This window comes from Odontesthes bonariensis, chromosome 19 (genome assembly GCF_027942865.1).
Source record: "Odontesthes bonariensis isolate fOdoBon6 chromosome 19, fOdoBon6.hap1, whole genome shotgun sequence".
Classification (NCBI taxonomy): Eukaryota; Metazoa; Chordata; class Actinopteri; order Atheriniformes; family Atherinopsidae; genus Odontesthes; species Odontesthes bonariensis.
The window spans coordinates 10,938,911-10,955,193 of record NC_134524.1 but is presented as its reverse complement, the minus strand read 5'-3'; the positions used below and the strand labels follow the sequence as shown (position 1 = coordinate 10,955,193).

General features: G+C 41.4%; 2 protein-coding genes across 2 annotated transcripts; both read left to right on the top strand.

The window, feature by feature from the left end:
- The first annotated feature begins 373 nt into the window (after positions 1-373).
- ctdnep1a (CTD nuclear envelope phosphatase 1a) lies at positions 374-10,802 on the top strand. The gene is made up of 8 exons (XM_075451407.1): positions 374-1,107; positions 3,709-3,775; positions 7,551-7,669; positions 7,766-7,837; positions 8,068-8,184; positions 8,275-8,386; positions 8,809-8,893; positions 9,496-10,802. Exons 1-8 carry the CDS (start codon positions 1,003-1,005, stop codon positions 9,554-9,556), a joined length of 738 nt encoding a protein of 245 aa, XP_075307522.1. The 5' UTR covers positions 374-1,002; the 3' UTR covers positions 9,557-10,802.
- Positions 10,803-13,040: 2,238 nt separating this feature from the next.
- Positions 13,041-15,949, top strand: LOC142368612 (gamma-aminobutyric acid receptor-associated protein). The gene is made up of 4 exons (XM_075450820.1): positions 13,041-13,278; positions 14,521-14,599; positions 14,695-14,813; positions 14,958-15,949. The coding sequence occupies exons 1-4, from the start codon at positions 13,189-13,191 to the stop codon at positions 15,036-15,038; spliced, it is 369 nt and encodes a 122-aa protein (XP_075306935.1). The 5' UTR covers positions 13,041-13,188; the 3' UTR covers positions 15,039-15,949.
- Positions 15,950-16,283: the final 334 nt, after the last annotated feature.

Genomic DNA, 16,283 nt, shown 5'->3' with positions numbered 1-16,283 from the left:
CTATGTTTCTACATTTATAAAATCTACCACGGCCTAATATAAATGGCAATTTGAGTTGCTTTATTGTTATAACACAACCCACACACTTTAAAAAATGTTTTATTGCTTTATAATCGCATAAGAATTATGTGGTTTATTGGCACCAATTAAGCCACCGTTACCGTAACAGCAAATGTTACGCAACATGTTTTTTACAAATCCGCTGAAATAACTCAACACAAAGCTAATTTGTCAGAAAATAAGCAGAAAGCTGTGATACAAGTGGTTGATTTAAACAGATTTTTTAAAATGGGACACACTTCCTTGCTCGGCCACATCTGTTTGTTTTCTTTCCACGTGGACGTGCTGCGCGCAACCAAAGTGCTCGTCGCGGAAGTGACGGCAAGGCGGCGATGGCGGCTCGCAGTTTCATTCCGGATTTCCACTGGACTACAAACTGATTTTAACCGGACCGGTTAGACTTTGGAGAACTTTTGCAAAACGGTCCCTCTTCGGATGCCGCACAGACCGAAGTCGCGTTGAACCGGTGCTTGTCAACGAAGGGCCCCACAGCTTTTTGGGGGTATTTTTGTCCTAGGTTCAAGGTGGTCACCCTGTCGAGCTAGCGATAGCTCTGTGGCTACCAGCTAACGGTGGTTAGTGCACATACAGCTAGCTCCAGAGCTAGCTTGTCAGTGAGCTGCGTGCTAAGGTCCATACAGCAGCGCCCGCCGTGCAGCGGCTATTCTTTTGACCACGTCCACATTTGTCTGTCTCTGTTACAATGCGAATGCTCTTTATCTGGTGATATTTGTGCCACAAGTGTGCAGAGCGAGGTACTCACACGTTTGCTTGGCCTCTTGAAAATTTAAATAGCTAGTTTGGCGGTTGAGGCTAAAGACGGATTTTGACTGTAGCAAGGAAGCCCCCCCTCTGTAATTACCAGAGTAACTTCGCTCAAAAGCGCGTTATTCAGTGAGAATTGAACTTGAGTGTCTGTGGGGTCTTTACGTGCTCATCAACATGCTGAAGACCCGGCAGTGTCTACTTGGCATCCGCACTTTCCTCAGCGTTACGTCCAGAATATGGGGCTTCATCATGTACATCCTCAGGAAGCACCTACGAACGGTGAGAAGGGTTTTATTCGTGTGTGGCAATTGTTCCTGACAAGCGAGCCAAGCCTTTCCGTCGCCAGGAACCCTAATAATGTTTCTCACCTGGGCTGTGGTCTTCTGTCTCATAGTGTGCATCCATCAAGATGATATTTGGCAAATAATCTGTAGATTTCTATGAGTTATCATTCAACACAACAGCAGTTACTATTACTTCTAAACTTTGTTTACTTTATATTCATTTTTGAAGTGTGTCAACCCATTGACTACCATCAGTATCTATTCAAATTTACAGCTCCTTCTCGTGATTACTTACATGTAGAGCTGCCTTTTTAGTTGAAATAAACAGCTTTTTCCCCCTCAGTTTGTGAAGTAACACTTAAGACCATAAATACCAGCTAATTGTGAGAAGTTTCAGGTAAATTCTTTAAAGTCTTTTAGTATTGGGGTTTGAATACTGGCTTAAAAAAAATCTCTAAAGGCCTAAGCCATGAAAAATGCAGACTGATGACGAAAATAGTTGCAGATTAATTTTTGACCTGTCATCAAATTGATTGATTGAGCACCTATCTGGGCATTGTTGTGTGACCAGATTCAGTGCGACTGAATGGCTCATCGAGCGCCATCCTTGCTCATTCAAAAGTCACATGTAAATATCAACCAACACAAGCCTGCTGGTAACCTTTAATTGCTCCCAAATGCCTCCACTAAATGATGTGATTCATTTGACAGGCTTCACCTGCCTGTAACTTAGACCTGCATGCAGGTGTTGCTGAGTTGTTAATGTAACATGAGTGGACTTCGCCTCCTGCAGTGTATCAAACTTAACAAAGCTTGGAGGAGTGCCCTGTGTGCTGTAATCATCTTGCTGCTTGAGGTGTGTCCGCAGTTTATTGTGTGGCAGTAACACTTGCGGGTTGTCAGCAGAGTGAGTAGTTCAGTCCACGCTATGGCTGAAGTGAGAGGGATTATGTCAGCACAGAGAGTGCACTGTTCTCTCCCTCTGTTTCTCACCAGCAGTTTAGCTCTGTTGTTTACAGTCTGTGATGCTCTGGAAGGGTGTCATGATCCGGGGAGCGCTTTCGTACTAAGCGTCGAAATGGAGGGGACTGGTCAAGGTAGATATCGGAGATGTGTGATGGAAAATATCAGAGGTGTCTACTTTGATCCAGCTGGCTCGCATTTCTGATAACCTCTTTTTATAAATCTAATAATCCCGTTGAGTGAATCGGGCCACAACGCAGAGCAACCTGATCCAAAAAGGTGGATCAATAAAAGATTTATTGGATTATGAAAATGAAAAGCTGATCACAATCCCTCGCACGCTCCTCGACTGTACTGTCAGCAAGTGATGAGATGATTGTTTATTACACTTAGTGATGCGAGCGTTGCGTAATGGCTCTGTGTGATATGGCCACAGTAGCCACATATGGTGTTCGTGCAGAAACGGTCTGCGAATGCACACGAAACTCCCAACTTCGTTTAGTTGGTGGTAGAACTCAAATGATTTGTTGCTTAATCTACAAAAATTCAACTGCAACAATTTTGATAATTGCTTTTATCATTTCTACAGATTTTCATTCAGATATGTCAGAGATAGTATTTTGATTCAAACAGTGAGGTTATGCCAGCTCCCGGCTCTGGAACAATTGATTAATCACTCGCTTTGGACGGTAATGGAGAAATGAATTAAATGACCTGCCTTCAGCAGCCCCAGGTTGATAGTTTGTTTGCTGTCATAATGATGGAGGTGTCCTGGTTAACCAAGTTACATGTGATTATAAGTAGAAGATTCTTCAAGCAAAAAATGTTTAGATAGTTAATTGTCACTTTCATCTGGGAGTTTACTGGCCAGGGATCCAGATGGATTCTGTTAGAGAGCTGAATTGTGGCTGAGGCCCCCCTGTGATGCCCAGCAGCTGCTGCCACCAGCAGTAGGCTTCCCCCAAGCTCACTCTGCCAGGCAGCAGCGGGAGGGGACACACAGGGAGGCCCTGTCCGCCGATAAGGAAGCAAGCAGCTCAGTCAAAGTCACCCTGCAAGTCTTCCTCTGTGTGCGTGCCCCATGTTCCGCTGACACCCACCGACAGCTGGGGGGGATAAAAATAACCCTGTGAGGAAAAGTGCAGAGCTCCTGGGCGCTCAAAAGGATAGTCACTGTAGTCCTTTCTGGTCGGGGGCCAAAAAGTTGGACAGGAGGAGCTGCAGGGTGTATAAAATTTCACCTCAGTATTTCACTGGTGTCTTCATCCACCAGGACTTATCTGTTGTAAACAGGTTAAATACATAGCAAAACGTTTATACGGTTTATAAGACATTCCGACCCAAGTTATTCTGAACACAGTTAAGTTTCAGCCTTGATTTTATTTTTCCATAAGAAGATAACTGTTTTATGTAAAAGGACTCAGTTTCCTGATTGGAAAATAAAGATACACTTTTAGTGGACGGGAGCAAATAAAGATTGGAGGCTTGAAGGTTGTACTTGTCATCTACAATGATTTTTTTTTTTTAGGTTTTGTCATGGCGCCATGCCCTACTGTCCACTCTCTGTATGTTGTGCTGTTTTAACCCTGGTGTGTTGAAGACTGTCTGTCTCTTTTGCCTCATTCATTTTCAGATAATCCAGTATCAGACGGTGCGATATGACACTTTGCCCCTGTCGCCCATCTCCAGAAACAGACTCAGTGAGTACACAATTGCTGTCCTGATATAACCGCTCTGCCAGAGCATCTCAGCTCCTGTGGAAAACCAGAAAAAAGCTGTAAATATTACTGGGAGATATTTGTGTTGTATTGGTTTTGATGACACGGAGCCGAGACGCAAAAGCAACAACTTTGCGGCGTGAAATTAAGAAGTTAAACCGGTTTGTCTTATAGGAAGTAATTGTAGTGAAAGGAACTTTTTTCTTTTACATCTCACACTTGCGCACAGATGCACAGCTTGACACCTGTACCACTTCCTCACCTCAAAGTAGAAGACCACCAGCTCAGACAGAACTCCATAGTCCTGTTTATTCTCTCCTCACGAGGAGACTCGGTTCAGTTGTCACTAACTCATTTATGTGTCATGACTCTGGGGGGTTGTGGCTCCAAGGTGGATCAGATGGTTTATATTCAATCTACAGTTATGCTGCAATTTCTTTTTGGTAAACCAGTTGCGCTTCTTCTTGTCTGTTGTTGTCTTCCGAGTTTTTAATAACATACCAACAAAGAATGCTTTTGTTTGGCCTTATGAGCGATGGAAAAGAAACTACATTTTACAACAATGCAGTTGGGAGCAAAAATGATTTTGTTCCGTGTACCTGAGTTTCCCAGAAAGTAGAAGCACTTTAAAGGAAGTGTTGGTCTGTTGCACAGCTGTATTACGTCTAAGTTTAGTGAGAGGATGCCCTGGTAATGAAGCATGCTAATAGAAGGCACTCACAATTGATTTTCAATTCATGAGTAAATGGCTAAGAGTGTTGTATCAATGCTGGATAATGTAATCAATAATTCACATTAGAAATTACACTGCTCACCGAAGTGTTTCTTAGTGATTGTAGTGTCAGTTCTACTCCATCTGATTTGATTGTGTCCACTGCCAGACAAACAGCTGCTGTTCCTCAGATGCATTCGAGTAAGAAGCGTAGCAGCAGAGCAGGGTTAAAACTGTCGCATGATGGGGAGGGGAGAGGGGAGAATGTGTGAAATTTAGTTTCCGGCCATGAATTTTGGAACGACGTGACGTGGAAGTGGGGAGGAAATGCAAATGGTGTAGACAGCACTTACATTAGCTCAGACCGGTGCGCTCTGAATGAGTTCTCCTGTCGGCGGAGAGCTCATTCAACAGCATGCTCTTGACTTAGAGGAAGGATTGTATTTCAGTTCTACTTGACTTGGCGATCATTCACCCCGCTGACCTCAGCTGAGATCCAGATCAAGTCTCCACTAAATGAGTGATTACTCTGCATTCTTTAATCTGTAACATGCGTATTGACAAGCCAGTACGTAGAATTAAAAGTGGTCTTTAAATCTACACTCCACATGGCCCTTACATGCCTGTTTTGAAGAAAAATCTTGGATATTATTCAGTAAATTCTAAATGACAGTGTGCCAAATAAGAAGCTTCTCCTGATCATAAAGCAACAACTTGTTTTCAGTCAAACATTTAGTGATAAATAATAAAATCCCCACAATTGGAGGATATTCATTCAGTTTTTATTTTGTAAAAAACTAAACTAAACACAGATTTGTGGCTCGGACTTTACGACAGATCGTTAGTTGACAGATCGGATTTTTTGGATGGAGCCTTTTCCACCACAGATTCACAACCAGATTGAGATCCAGTCTGTTTGCTGGTTGTGTCTTTAAGTAGGTGAAACGTTTGAACACTCTGGCTCTCTCTGAATCATCCTGAAGAACGACCTCAGCTTCACCAAACCTACTTTCAGTTGACAGTTTCTACGTTTCTTACGTCCACCTGTACGTGTACTGCAGAGGAAATGGCTGCCATCTCCGCTCGTCCTTTCCCTGACATCAAGCTCCTTACCATCAATGATTCAGGCACTCGTCTTTCTACTTTTCATTGGACCTGCACCAAACTAAAGCTCCAGCACCATCTCTTGTTGAATGCAGATTCATCTCTGAACATCACTTTCATCCACAGTCCATGACTGCTTCTCTCTAACCCGCAGTAAGCCTGCTTTCCTCTCTGTTACTGGTGGTTTATGTTTAGGCTTTTCAGGATGTAAATCCCATCTCCTTCAGCTGGTTTCTTACAGTTTGGTCAACATCGACTCCTTTTTCTCTCCATTTCCTTGGTTGTACATCTATTTTTCTGGAGTTTTCTGTCCTGATGCTTTGGCGTCCTCCACGGTCGACCTGTATGTTTCCCTCTTACAACCATCCTGTTTGTACTTGCTTTAAATTTTAGACGCAGCTGACTGGGAACAATCGGCATCTTTTCCCACACTCTTTGTTGAATTACACCTCGAAGGAGTTTTATAATCCTTTCCACTGACGTCTCTCGTGTTGAAGCTACGTTTCCTGCCAATCTGCCAGTGGCAACAGCTCACTACGCTCTACCAGCACTTTCTTTTAACTGCAGACTAATTTGCATGTTACGACTTTTACATGCAGTTTTAAATTCTAAGGTAATTCCAAATCTGTTTCCCTCTACTTTCACAAAAAAAGTAGAAAAAATGTCTTATTTTGCAAAACCTGAATGAATCCTCTGTGTGGTGATTTTATCTTGTTGGCCAAATTTGTTGTTGTACACTGAAAAAAGGGGGGAAAAAAATCTACTTTAAAGCCATTTTTACACTAGTCAGAAAACCCAGTAACACCTGTTAACAGTTGGCTTTAAAATGCAATGGGAGAGCCTTTAATCTGCAGTCGTTTCCTCATCAAATGGCTCTGCAGCAGATACAGGTATTTATCTATTCAGCTCTGCATTGATGGGAATCCAACCAACAAAGCTGATTTTCAGTGAGGGTGCTGCACCCTGGGTTGTAGCGGTAGCTACAAGACCGGTTCTGAATACGCTACAGCCTCGAGAGCACTGAGGGTAAGCACAATACAATTGGCAATCGTAAAGAATGGTTTGCTTTAGCATGTTTACCCACCTAAAAGAAGAAAATGAAAACATTATTCTATTCCACTGTTGGCTCATTCTTTGTTGACTCCAGTTTTAGGTGAAGTAACCTACAACTTTAGCTGCAAACGTTCAGTTTTAAAGTCCAACTAAAAGTAAAACCATCTCCAAATCATTTCTGAAAGTCCTTAAATTCTAAATGTCTAAATACTGACAAAAGCACAAATATGCTCGAAGCCTGAGTAAAGCAGAAATAATGATGCATTCTGAGCTTTTACACATCACAGAAAAATGTGTTATTGACCCCTCAGCCAGACGTGAGCAATTAAAACTGTTGTCAAGTCCATAGAAGTACAGTTAAAAAAATTTAAATGAGTGAGTCCTCGTTCAAAATATAAGTCAGGAGTGAGACAGATTTCAGACCACTGATATGGGCAGATTGTGCCCTTAAAGTTCGGGTCGCTTTCTAAAATCGAAAGGTCAAATTTCCTCTTCTTTTTAAAGCAGTGGAAGTGTAATGGAGCTGAGGCTCTGAGCAGCAGGTCAGCTCAGCACCCGGACTGTTACGGTCATTGTTTTGCTGAAACTAGAAAGGCTTTTCTTTAAAAGGTAGTTGCCTCGAAGCCTGCATTTATCGTTGGGCATTCATGGTGCGTTCCCAGATGTGCACGTTACTCTAACCTTGTGCACTAATGCTTCCCTGTACTGTTGAACTGTGTTCTGATTGAAAGCTGGATGGTCCTGCTCCTCTTTAGTTGTTCTTCCAGAACAATAAAATTTCAGTTTCAACATTTTATATGCTCATTCTTACATCTGTGGTTCCATTACATGTAGATTTATTGTATATATTTTTAGTATAAGTGTCTGTATTTTTCCATGAAACTCTAGATGCAGTAAAGAGGAAGATTCTGGTTCTGGATCTGGATGAAACACTGATCCACTCCCACCATGACGGGGTCCTCAGGCCCACAGTGAGGCCTGGCACGCCGCCAGACTTTATCCTCAAAGTATGAGCTATCTGATGTATGAACATGACCACAAGAACACTCGAGTTTAAACACTGTTGTCGTCCATGTGAACCATCTGTTTACTCTGCCACGCAGGTCGTCATTGATAAGCATCCAGTCAGATTCTTCGTTCATAAAAGGCCACATGTTGACTTCTTTTTAGAAGTGGTGAGTGTCCGTCCCTCTGCTGTGATCTTCTTACTGTAACATGGTAGCAGGGAGCAAAGCGCACAAACACCGCTGCTCTGGTCAGGTTACAGTTCATCCTGACTCAGTTACTCTGCTTGAAGTCATGAACTAATATTTGTTTAGTATAAAGGTTCCACGTGACTTATTAAACACCGACTTTAACTTGTGTGCATTTGCTATTGTGTACCCTAAATACTTTGTGTGCACAGGTGAGCCAGTGGTATGAACTGGTGGTTTTCACGGCCAGTATGGAGATTTATGGCTCAGCAGTTGCAGACAAGCTGGACAACAACAGGAACATCCTGAAACGCAGATACTACAGACAGGTACCTCACTACGCTGTAACGAGGAGGCTTTCACATGTATTCCTCGTCCTTTTTTTTGTTGTAACTTTTGTGATTTATTTCTTTTGCCAGCACTGTACATTGGATCTAGGTAGTTATATTAAAGACTTGTCTGTAGTACACGATGACCTCTCCAGTATTGTTATCCTGGACAACTCGCCTGGTGCTTATCGTAGCCATCCAGGTAAGTCTTGCCCTGTTTCTCTTTCCTTTTGGTTTTACACTGATGTCCAAAAAACCTGTCGATTTTATTGTATAACATACAAATCACTGCCCAACTTTTTTCCACCCACTGAGGAAAGCATATCACCTCTACCCTTTCAGCTTTATAAAACTCCAGGTTTCTGCTTTGGTAAAGCTGTGTGATCCTGAATAATCTGAGTATTCTACATGCAAACAGGAGTTAAAGGGAAAGTCTAGTGATGTTTTGTTTTGACACGCATACAGGAAAAATGCACATAAAGGTCTGTTCTCAGTACAAGGCTTGTGTTATAGTACTGAAGCTCATCCAACACTCGGCCGCCTCCTTCTCAAGAGAGGAGCACCGCCAATCAAAACCATGTCTTTATCTCTGATGTGACTGTCTGTCTGTTTTCTGCCCTCCAGACAACGCAATACCCATCAAGTCCTGGTTCAGCGACCCTAGTGACACAGCACTTCTTAATTTGCTGCCTATGCTGGATGCACTAAGGTAACAGGCGTAATAAAGTTGGCATGAAAGCAAACAGACAATGCAAACACTTGAAATTGATGCTTGCTTTGTCCACCATTTCATCTCGTCCGCACCCTTCCTGAATTTAAATGCTCATTTAAAGAGGTTCAGGTGTCATGTTGCAAATACCTTTTAGGTACTTCTGCTCCAAAATTTGCAAACACTTTTCCTCCAGTTGCTCTGAGGAGTACTGTAATATATTGTTGTGTGCCTGATAATGGAAAAGAGTGAATATGTGTGCTCGGGTAAAAGATTCCCACTGGTGGGAGTTAGCCTAGTTTAGCATTACGACTGTTATTTTGTTGACGTATTGGTGAAGCAGATTAGATGCAAAGTGTTTGTTACTGAAGGGTTGATGAGCATCATTTTTAACTTGGGAAGTGTGAGGCTGTTTGCTCCAGTCTGCCTCCAGTCGCTGTACTCATCCTGGCTGAGAACAGAAGTAATAAAAGTTATGAATTCACCCTTAGAGCTGAATTAGTGCATTTTTCACAACATTCTTTTAATGACTAAGATGATGGAGCCTTCGGTCACACGCATTTGAATTGTCGTCTCCCCCCCCCCCCATCGCTGTTTTACAGGTTCACTGCTGATGTGCGCTCCGTCCTCAGTCGAAACCTCCACCAACACCGGCTCTGGTGATTGGCTGAATCGAGAGGGGCGGGGCCTGTTGACCGGCCTTTTTTTCTCTCCGCTGGCCTCCATCCTGCCCTCCATTCCCACGCAGACGAACCACCAGCCCTCTCTGAGCCTCTCAGACGTGTCCTGAGGAGATTAGGGTTGGGGTGACCGCCTGGCTCGGGATGAACAGTACGGGATCACCGGAACCCAAAAACTACTGGGAAAGGAGAGGAAGCTGGCCTCTTTTCTTTTTTTTTTTTTTTTGTTTTTTTCCCCCTTTTTGATTCTTTATTTGTATTTTTTTTTTTTTTTTTTTTTTTTTCAAAAACAAATGGAGCCTCTCTGCCTTACAGCTCCTGATACTGACTGAGTGTGAATGGAGCTGACCTTCTGTACGCGAGTTGGAGTATGCTTGCCGAGTTCGTTAGTCCTTTTTAAACTTTTTCGATGATTGGGAGGGGGACAAAAAAGAGGATCAGCAAAGCAACAAAGACAATTCTGTATTATTTCTTCTGCTCCGTCACCATCATTGCACTTCAGCCGACAACTCATCAATTTGACTGTCTTACCCTCTCGGAACCAATGAGTAGGGGAAAATAGAAAGTTACCCCTTTTTGGATCAACTTCTTGCCCCCTGCGGCGTTTCATTTATTCTTGAGGTACTTATTTCTCTCCCCCAACAAGAATGGATTAAAATAAAATAACTTATGAACCTTTGCTTGCAACAAACCATCCACAGGCATTCTTCCTTCTTTTTTTTTTTTCTGGACAGTTCAGTTTATTTTCCCTCAGTCACAACCGTCACTCTTTCCCCCCCAAAGCTCTCGATGGGACTCGAATAAATGATAAAGACTTGAAAGTTGTGAGGAAAAAAAGAATGGCTTGTAACAATACGTGGACTGCCGTGCCGCCTTTTCATATCTGATTGTTTCTCTGTTACCATGATATATTATAGAATGAATTCTGCATACCATGACATTTTGCTCTCCCCTTTGACATTTGATGCCATCCTGATTTTGTCTAATAGGAATTGCACTTAATTTTCCCCCTCTGTTTTTGTTGCAGTTTGTTTTCTATTTGATTCAAATTTGCAGCCTTCTACGTTCAGTTTTTGCCCACTTCCCCCTACTGTATGGGTTCAACAGTAACACCCTCTTATCTTTAAATGCCTTCTGAACAATGTCAGTCTCGTCAAGGCTCACAGCGGCTTCTTATCGGCTCTGTCTCATGTCTGTGTTACTAATAAAACACTTGTCAGTATCGACCAGTTACCAGTTCAGCTTGTTTTCTTTTAATCCTGCAGCCCCCCCCCCCCCCCCCCTTTTTTTTTTTTTTTTTTTTATTTTTTTTTTTTGAAATCCTCATATTTCAATAATACTTGTGCAGCTTGTCAAGTGAATAATTCAGTTTCTATAATCTGCTGCCATCGTGTGGTGTAAGAGGAAACTGCACTGGTCTGCTGGAGGACAAACAAAACTGACTTCACTTTTGAGAGTTCTCCTGTCTTTTTAAATGAAGACAAAAAGGATAGATGTGCTCAGCTGATTGTATTTTGTATTGATAAAAACGACCTCTGTAGAAGTGCTGAAGATTCCAATCATCATTTGCTCTCCATCAACAGATGGAGGATACCTGGTTGTCACGTTGGTTATTAAATCACTTTTTGTACATCTTCCTCTTTCATGAGCATTTTCAGAGGCACTAATCTTAATTTCATTAGTATGCACGATGCTGATATTTGATTACTGTCAAGTTGACTGAGTGATAACTAACAAATGGGTACGTGAACGTTCTTCATTAGTCAAATGTTATACATTACGGTGTGACAGAGGAAGAAGTACAGTAGCAGTGCAAGGTTAAATCATTTACAATCCCTTCATTCCCTGCTGCTTCTGATTTTAGCTTTAAAAAAATGGCCTCCATTCCAACAACCTTGTGAAATGTCCCTTCCTGTGTTATCTTTGTCAACAATTCCTGGAGAAAGTGGCTTCTTGGGATGGCTGTTTTCCCTTTCTCCTCCATCCTTTCGAGAATCTACAGTCTACAGAGTATCTAGTTATTCCACAGATGCACTTTTATTTAGGCCCCCAGTAAACACAACATTATAGACGAGAGCGTGCCGTATCAGCATTTTTACCATGAGGATTACTGCACATGACTGAAGGGAGTTGGAGACGACTTGCTGAGAAGGCCCAATGCGTCAGTATGTTTTAGATCACGTAGGAGGGGGTTGTTGGGTCAGATCTGAAAGCCTTTGTGGGAAAAAAAACATTTGTGGGAGGACAACATCTCGGTCTAACCCAGACCTGAGTCCACAGCTGCTGTAGACAAATACCTGAAGAGATATAAGCAGATAAGGATAATGGTAGGGAGAATTTTGTTATCTTGATTCTAAGATATATCTTTTGAGAAAGGAAGAAAGTAACAGAGTAAAACCTACGGGCTTTAGATAAGACTTCATGTTGGGAAATACACCATGAGCAAGGAGGTTCAAACTTACCAAATGAGTGTGTGAATGAACAATGAGTTCACAGTGAGCTTTTCGAGTTTGATGTTCATAAATTTCTTTTACTTTCAAAACTGTCAATGAGATTATTGCTGGGGTTTACAGAGATGAGCAGACTGGCTCATCACCTCACTCGCACCTTAAAAACACAGCAATGTCACATGTTGAGTGACTCATTGGGCTGTCTTGGGTTTGCTTCATGAGGAAATTTCCTACTTATTCTTTTTTTTTTCTTAACAGATCAATGCCCTAGATTTATAATTCAGTGTCTAGCTGAATTCCCAGTTGCTACAAAAGTTATCTTGACCAACTTCCTATCAACACTGAATGCCATTTAAGTTACGTTAAATGAAAGCTGGTTGGCTACAAACAAGAAACTGCCTTACGATATGATGAAATAATGTTTTTTGGTTAATACCGTTTAATCTGTCTCCAAACCACTTTCGGATTAAAGTTGTATATATATAATTTGCTATTAACCGACCACCAAATGGATTGAGCTGTAGAAGAATAATGAGATTTCTTTTTTCACTCTGATGGCAACTTAATGAGGAAAATTACAATTCACAGTGGTAATTATAAATCACCGTGAGAAAAATGAATAAATACATGTCATTATCTGACTATTTTAAAAAAAACATCATCTAATATCTGCTTAGAGTTGGATCACAGCACGAATTGAACCTGGAGTATGGTTGAATGTCGCATGTTTTGGAGTTTCCCCTCTCAGCTCCTGCTGCTGGGCCGCGGTCATATGACAAGGACAGACGCCTCCTCAACGGCCTGCCTTACGTCTTCATGCGCAGCTGTTGACAAAAATAAAATATCCCCTCTGGAAATTTTAACGAGTTAACGCTCAGGCTATTCAAATGCATCTTCTGTCAAAAGTAAAGAGTTAATCTTGAATAAGCATCGAATAAATTTGGTCTGAAACAGGAAGAGCTACACCCTAAGAACTATATTATGTCTACGTCATGTTGTTATTGTATCCTTCCGCTGCAGTCGCACTAGGAAAACAGCTGTGGCAAGCTAACGCAAGTAACCATCGCCTGTGTTTGTGTGTCAGCGATTTGAGTCGTTCTCTGAGCAAACAGCTAACGTACAAACCCAGAGGGACCGACTTTTTTGTCTGTCATCTCTTTCAACGATGAAGTTTCAGTACAAAGAGGAGCATCCATTCGAGAAAAGGCGGTCCGAGGGCGAGAAAATAAGGAAGAAGTACCCGGACAGGGTTCCAGTAAGTAGCTAACGTTAGCTTGGTAGCGCGATCCGTGTTGTTAGCTGTTTCAAGGCTATCCGGGTTTCGGAGTACAAGCTCAAGATTTTTTACGGCTAGCTCTGTGATTGTAACTAAAAAAAGCGAAATATAAACATAAGTGTTCCAAGTTATAGCCATATATATTTATCTTCCGTGTTGGGTGCCACGTTAGTAAATATCCCAGCAGATAGCTAATAACGATAGAGGTTAACCAGCACGACTCGCGGCCGCATTTCACAGGCCATCTAGAGATGTTCCCTCCGTGTGAGCCCTGAATGTCTGGATCATTGTGAAATATGTCAGGTGACGAAGTAACACGACATTGTTACGATTACGCTAACCTCCACGTTGTAAAGCAAAGCAGCTGGGTGTTGTTTCTGGCTCTACATTGAAACGCGAACGGCAGTGCTCCACGAAATAGTTGGTGTCAACAAACGGGTAACTTGTTTACGTCGATTCGGCTCCTGCATATAGATTGTGTAGTCCACAGGTTTTGGCCAACTTCGTCTCAAATTGACTTCACAAGACTCTGTTGTTTTTTTTTTCTCCATCAACTCTCATTCCCCCGCTCTTTATCAGTAGCCTTTATGTAAACATAATTTCACTTTAAATTAAATTCTCAAATGTTTTCCATGATGTTTATTACAATTTCTGAGGTCTACGTCACATTTCCAAATGACGTACTTTGTGTCATTAGAAGTCTGATACTCAGATATTTAAGTGGTGGTAACGTTACAATTGAACCATTTTGGCTTTGATACATTGTTAAAATCATTGTTGATCATTTCTGTCCAGTGACTAATCATTTAAGCTCTACAATGATAAGAGTTTCCGCTTGCTGCGTGGATATTTAGTGCTTTACAAGTACTATTTTAAGATTGAGATGTAGAGAAGATGCCTAAAATAGTTTCATTTTGTGGTTTGCCTAATAATGTGTCCTAATAAGCACCAGGTCGAATTTGTTTGTTTTTTCCCCTCCTGGCTTCGACATGCATGTGTTTATTCTGATAACGGTTAAATCAAAAGTCACACCTGGGCTACTACAGACAACGCTTGACTGACAGTTTGGTAAATTCTCAGATCCCTTTTCTGAGAAAGGTGAAATATACTATTAAAAATACTTCTCACTCAGCACACATAACGTTTGTTCAGTCAAAATTCTGACCGAGTCACTGGTTAAGGACACATTGTGCAACAGTTTTTTCTTTTTTTCCCCATTAGGTAATTGTGGAGAAAGCTCCGAAAGCGAGAATAGGAGATCTGGACAAGAAGAAATACCTTGTCCCATCCGACTTGACAGGTAATCACCGCAGTTTGTTAAAAATGTGATCGATATTGTAGAAACATTGGCGTGTCACACCAAAAATGTTCTCTCTTTGTACTCTCTTTTATCAGTGGGCCAGTTTTACTTCCTCATCCGGAAAAGAATCCACTTGCGGGCTGAGGATGCTCTCTTCTTCTTTGTAAACAACGTCATTCCACCCACCTCAGCTACCATGGGACTGTTGTACCAGGCAAGACTCTCACTCACTGTGACTTTGCTCTCACGCTGTTTCCTCACAGCCGTGTGATCTTGGTTTGTTACTTGCTTACATCAAAGTGAGCCTCTATATGCCTTTTTAATGTCCTGCCAACATTTTTCTCCCTCTTCTTCTCAGGAGCATCATGAAGAGGACTTTTTCCTCTACATTGCTTACAGTGATGAGAGCGTGTATGGGAACAGCCAAAGGGAAATATGATCCCCTTCAAATACTACCCACCTTTCTGAGACATCCACGTTTCATTCATTTAAATATTAAATCCAGCTCAGCAGCCTATAGTTCCCAGAGTAAATATGTCAAATGCACTATCACCTCCAAGACAACACCTTTCTCCTATCCATTCACATCTTTATTATTCTGCAGTCTGAATTGTATTCTTGCCTCTACTTTCAATAACAACTCTGGTTAAGTAACCTCATGGCCAGTTACTTTTCCTGGTGGGAGGGGAAATGAAAAGAAATCATGAAATAATCTTAGAGTTAGAGTGTAATTACAGCTACATCAGGGTTAAGGGGAGAGAAGCGCAACGTGTTGTTTCAAATGAGCCCTTATTGACAATAAACCGATTTGGTGGGTGTCCAGTTTTGTTGACTTGCTGTGGAATAAAGCGTGTTTTGTTGAGTTTAAGTTTAGGAAATCATTAGCTCTTAACACTTAAAAGTCAGGTAGTTTTACCTTTGGCAGGGTAGAGGAAATCTGATTTGAAGCAGCTGTTTTTTTAGAAAAAAAACAAAAGAAGTGGTTAGGTTATCTTTTTTTGGGGAGGGGGGGGGGGTTACTGGCCATTCATATCTGTGAATGAGAATATGGGCTGCCCTGCACCGGATCTTAGTAAAGAGAACGATAGAATTCAGACTACACAATCGATTCCTGCTTTCAGTGGTGAGACTATTACTTTGACTGCTACTTTGATTATTGTTGTTGTTATTGTTAATTTTAGATGGCTTACTTTCTTAAGGTATTGTAAAGCTGAGTGCAATTTTTTTTTCTTTTTTAAGTTTGTCTCTTTTGTTAAGAAAAAAAAGACAATTTGAATTCTGTATGCCACTGCATAACTGGCTCTTTCTCTCCACTCATGACCATACATGATAAAATGTGATGAAAATCCATTTGTACTTCTCGTCTTTATTGAATGCTTTAATTTGAAGAAGATATAAGACCTTTAACTGGGGGTTTCCTCCCCATGTTTTGCTCATATATTTGAGCAAGACAGCTCTTTTTTTGTTTCCTTTGCAAGGACGTGGTATGTTGGAAGAAAACTTTAAACTTAATTAACTTAATTGAATTTATCTTTATTCAAATGATTGACCAAATGAAAACAGAGGGACCAACGGTTGAAGAAATAAGCAATAAAATAGAGAAACGGGAATTGGAGGGAAAACGTTTATCAAGAGTAAAGAAAATATATTCAAGCGAAGTGACAAAGTGGTTTGAATGAAGTAA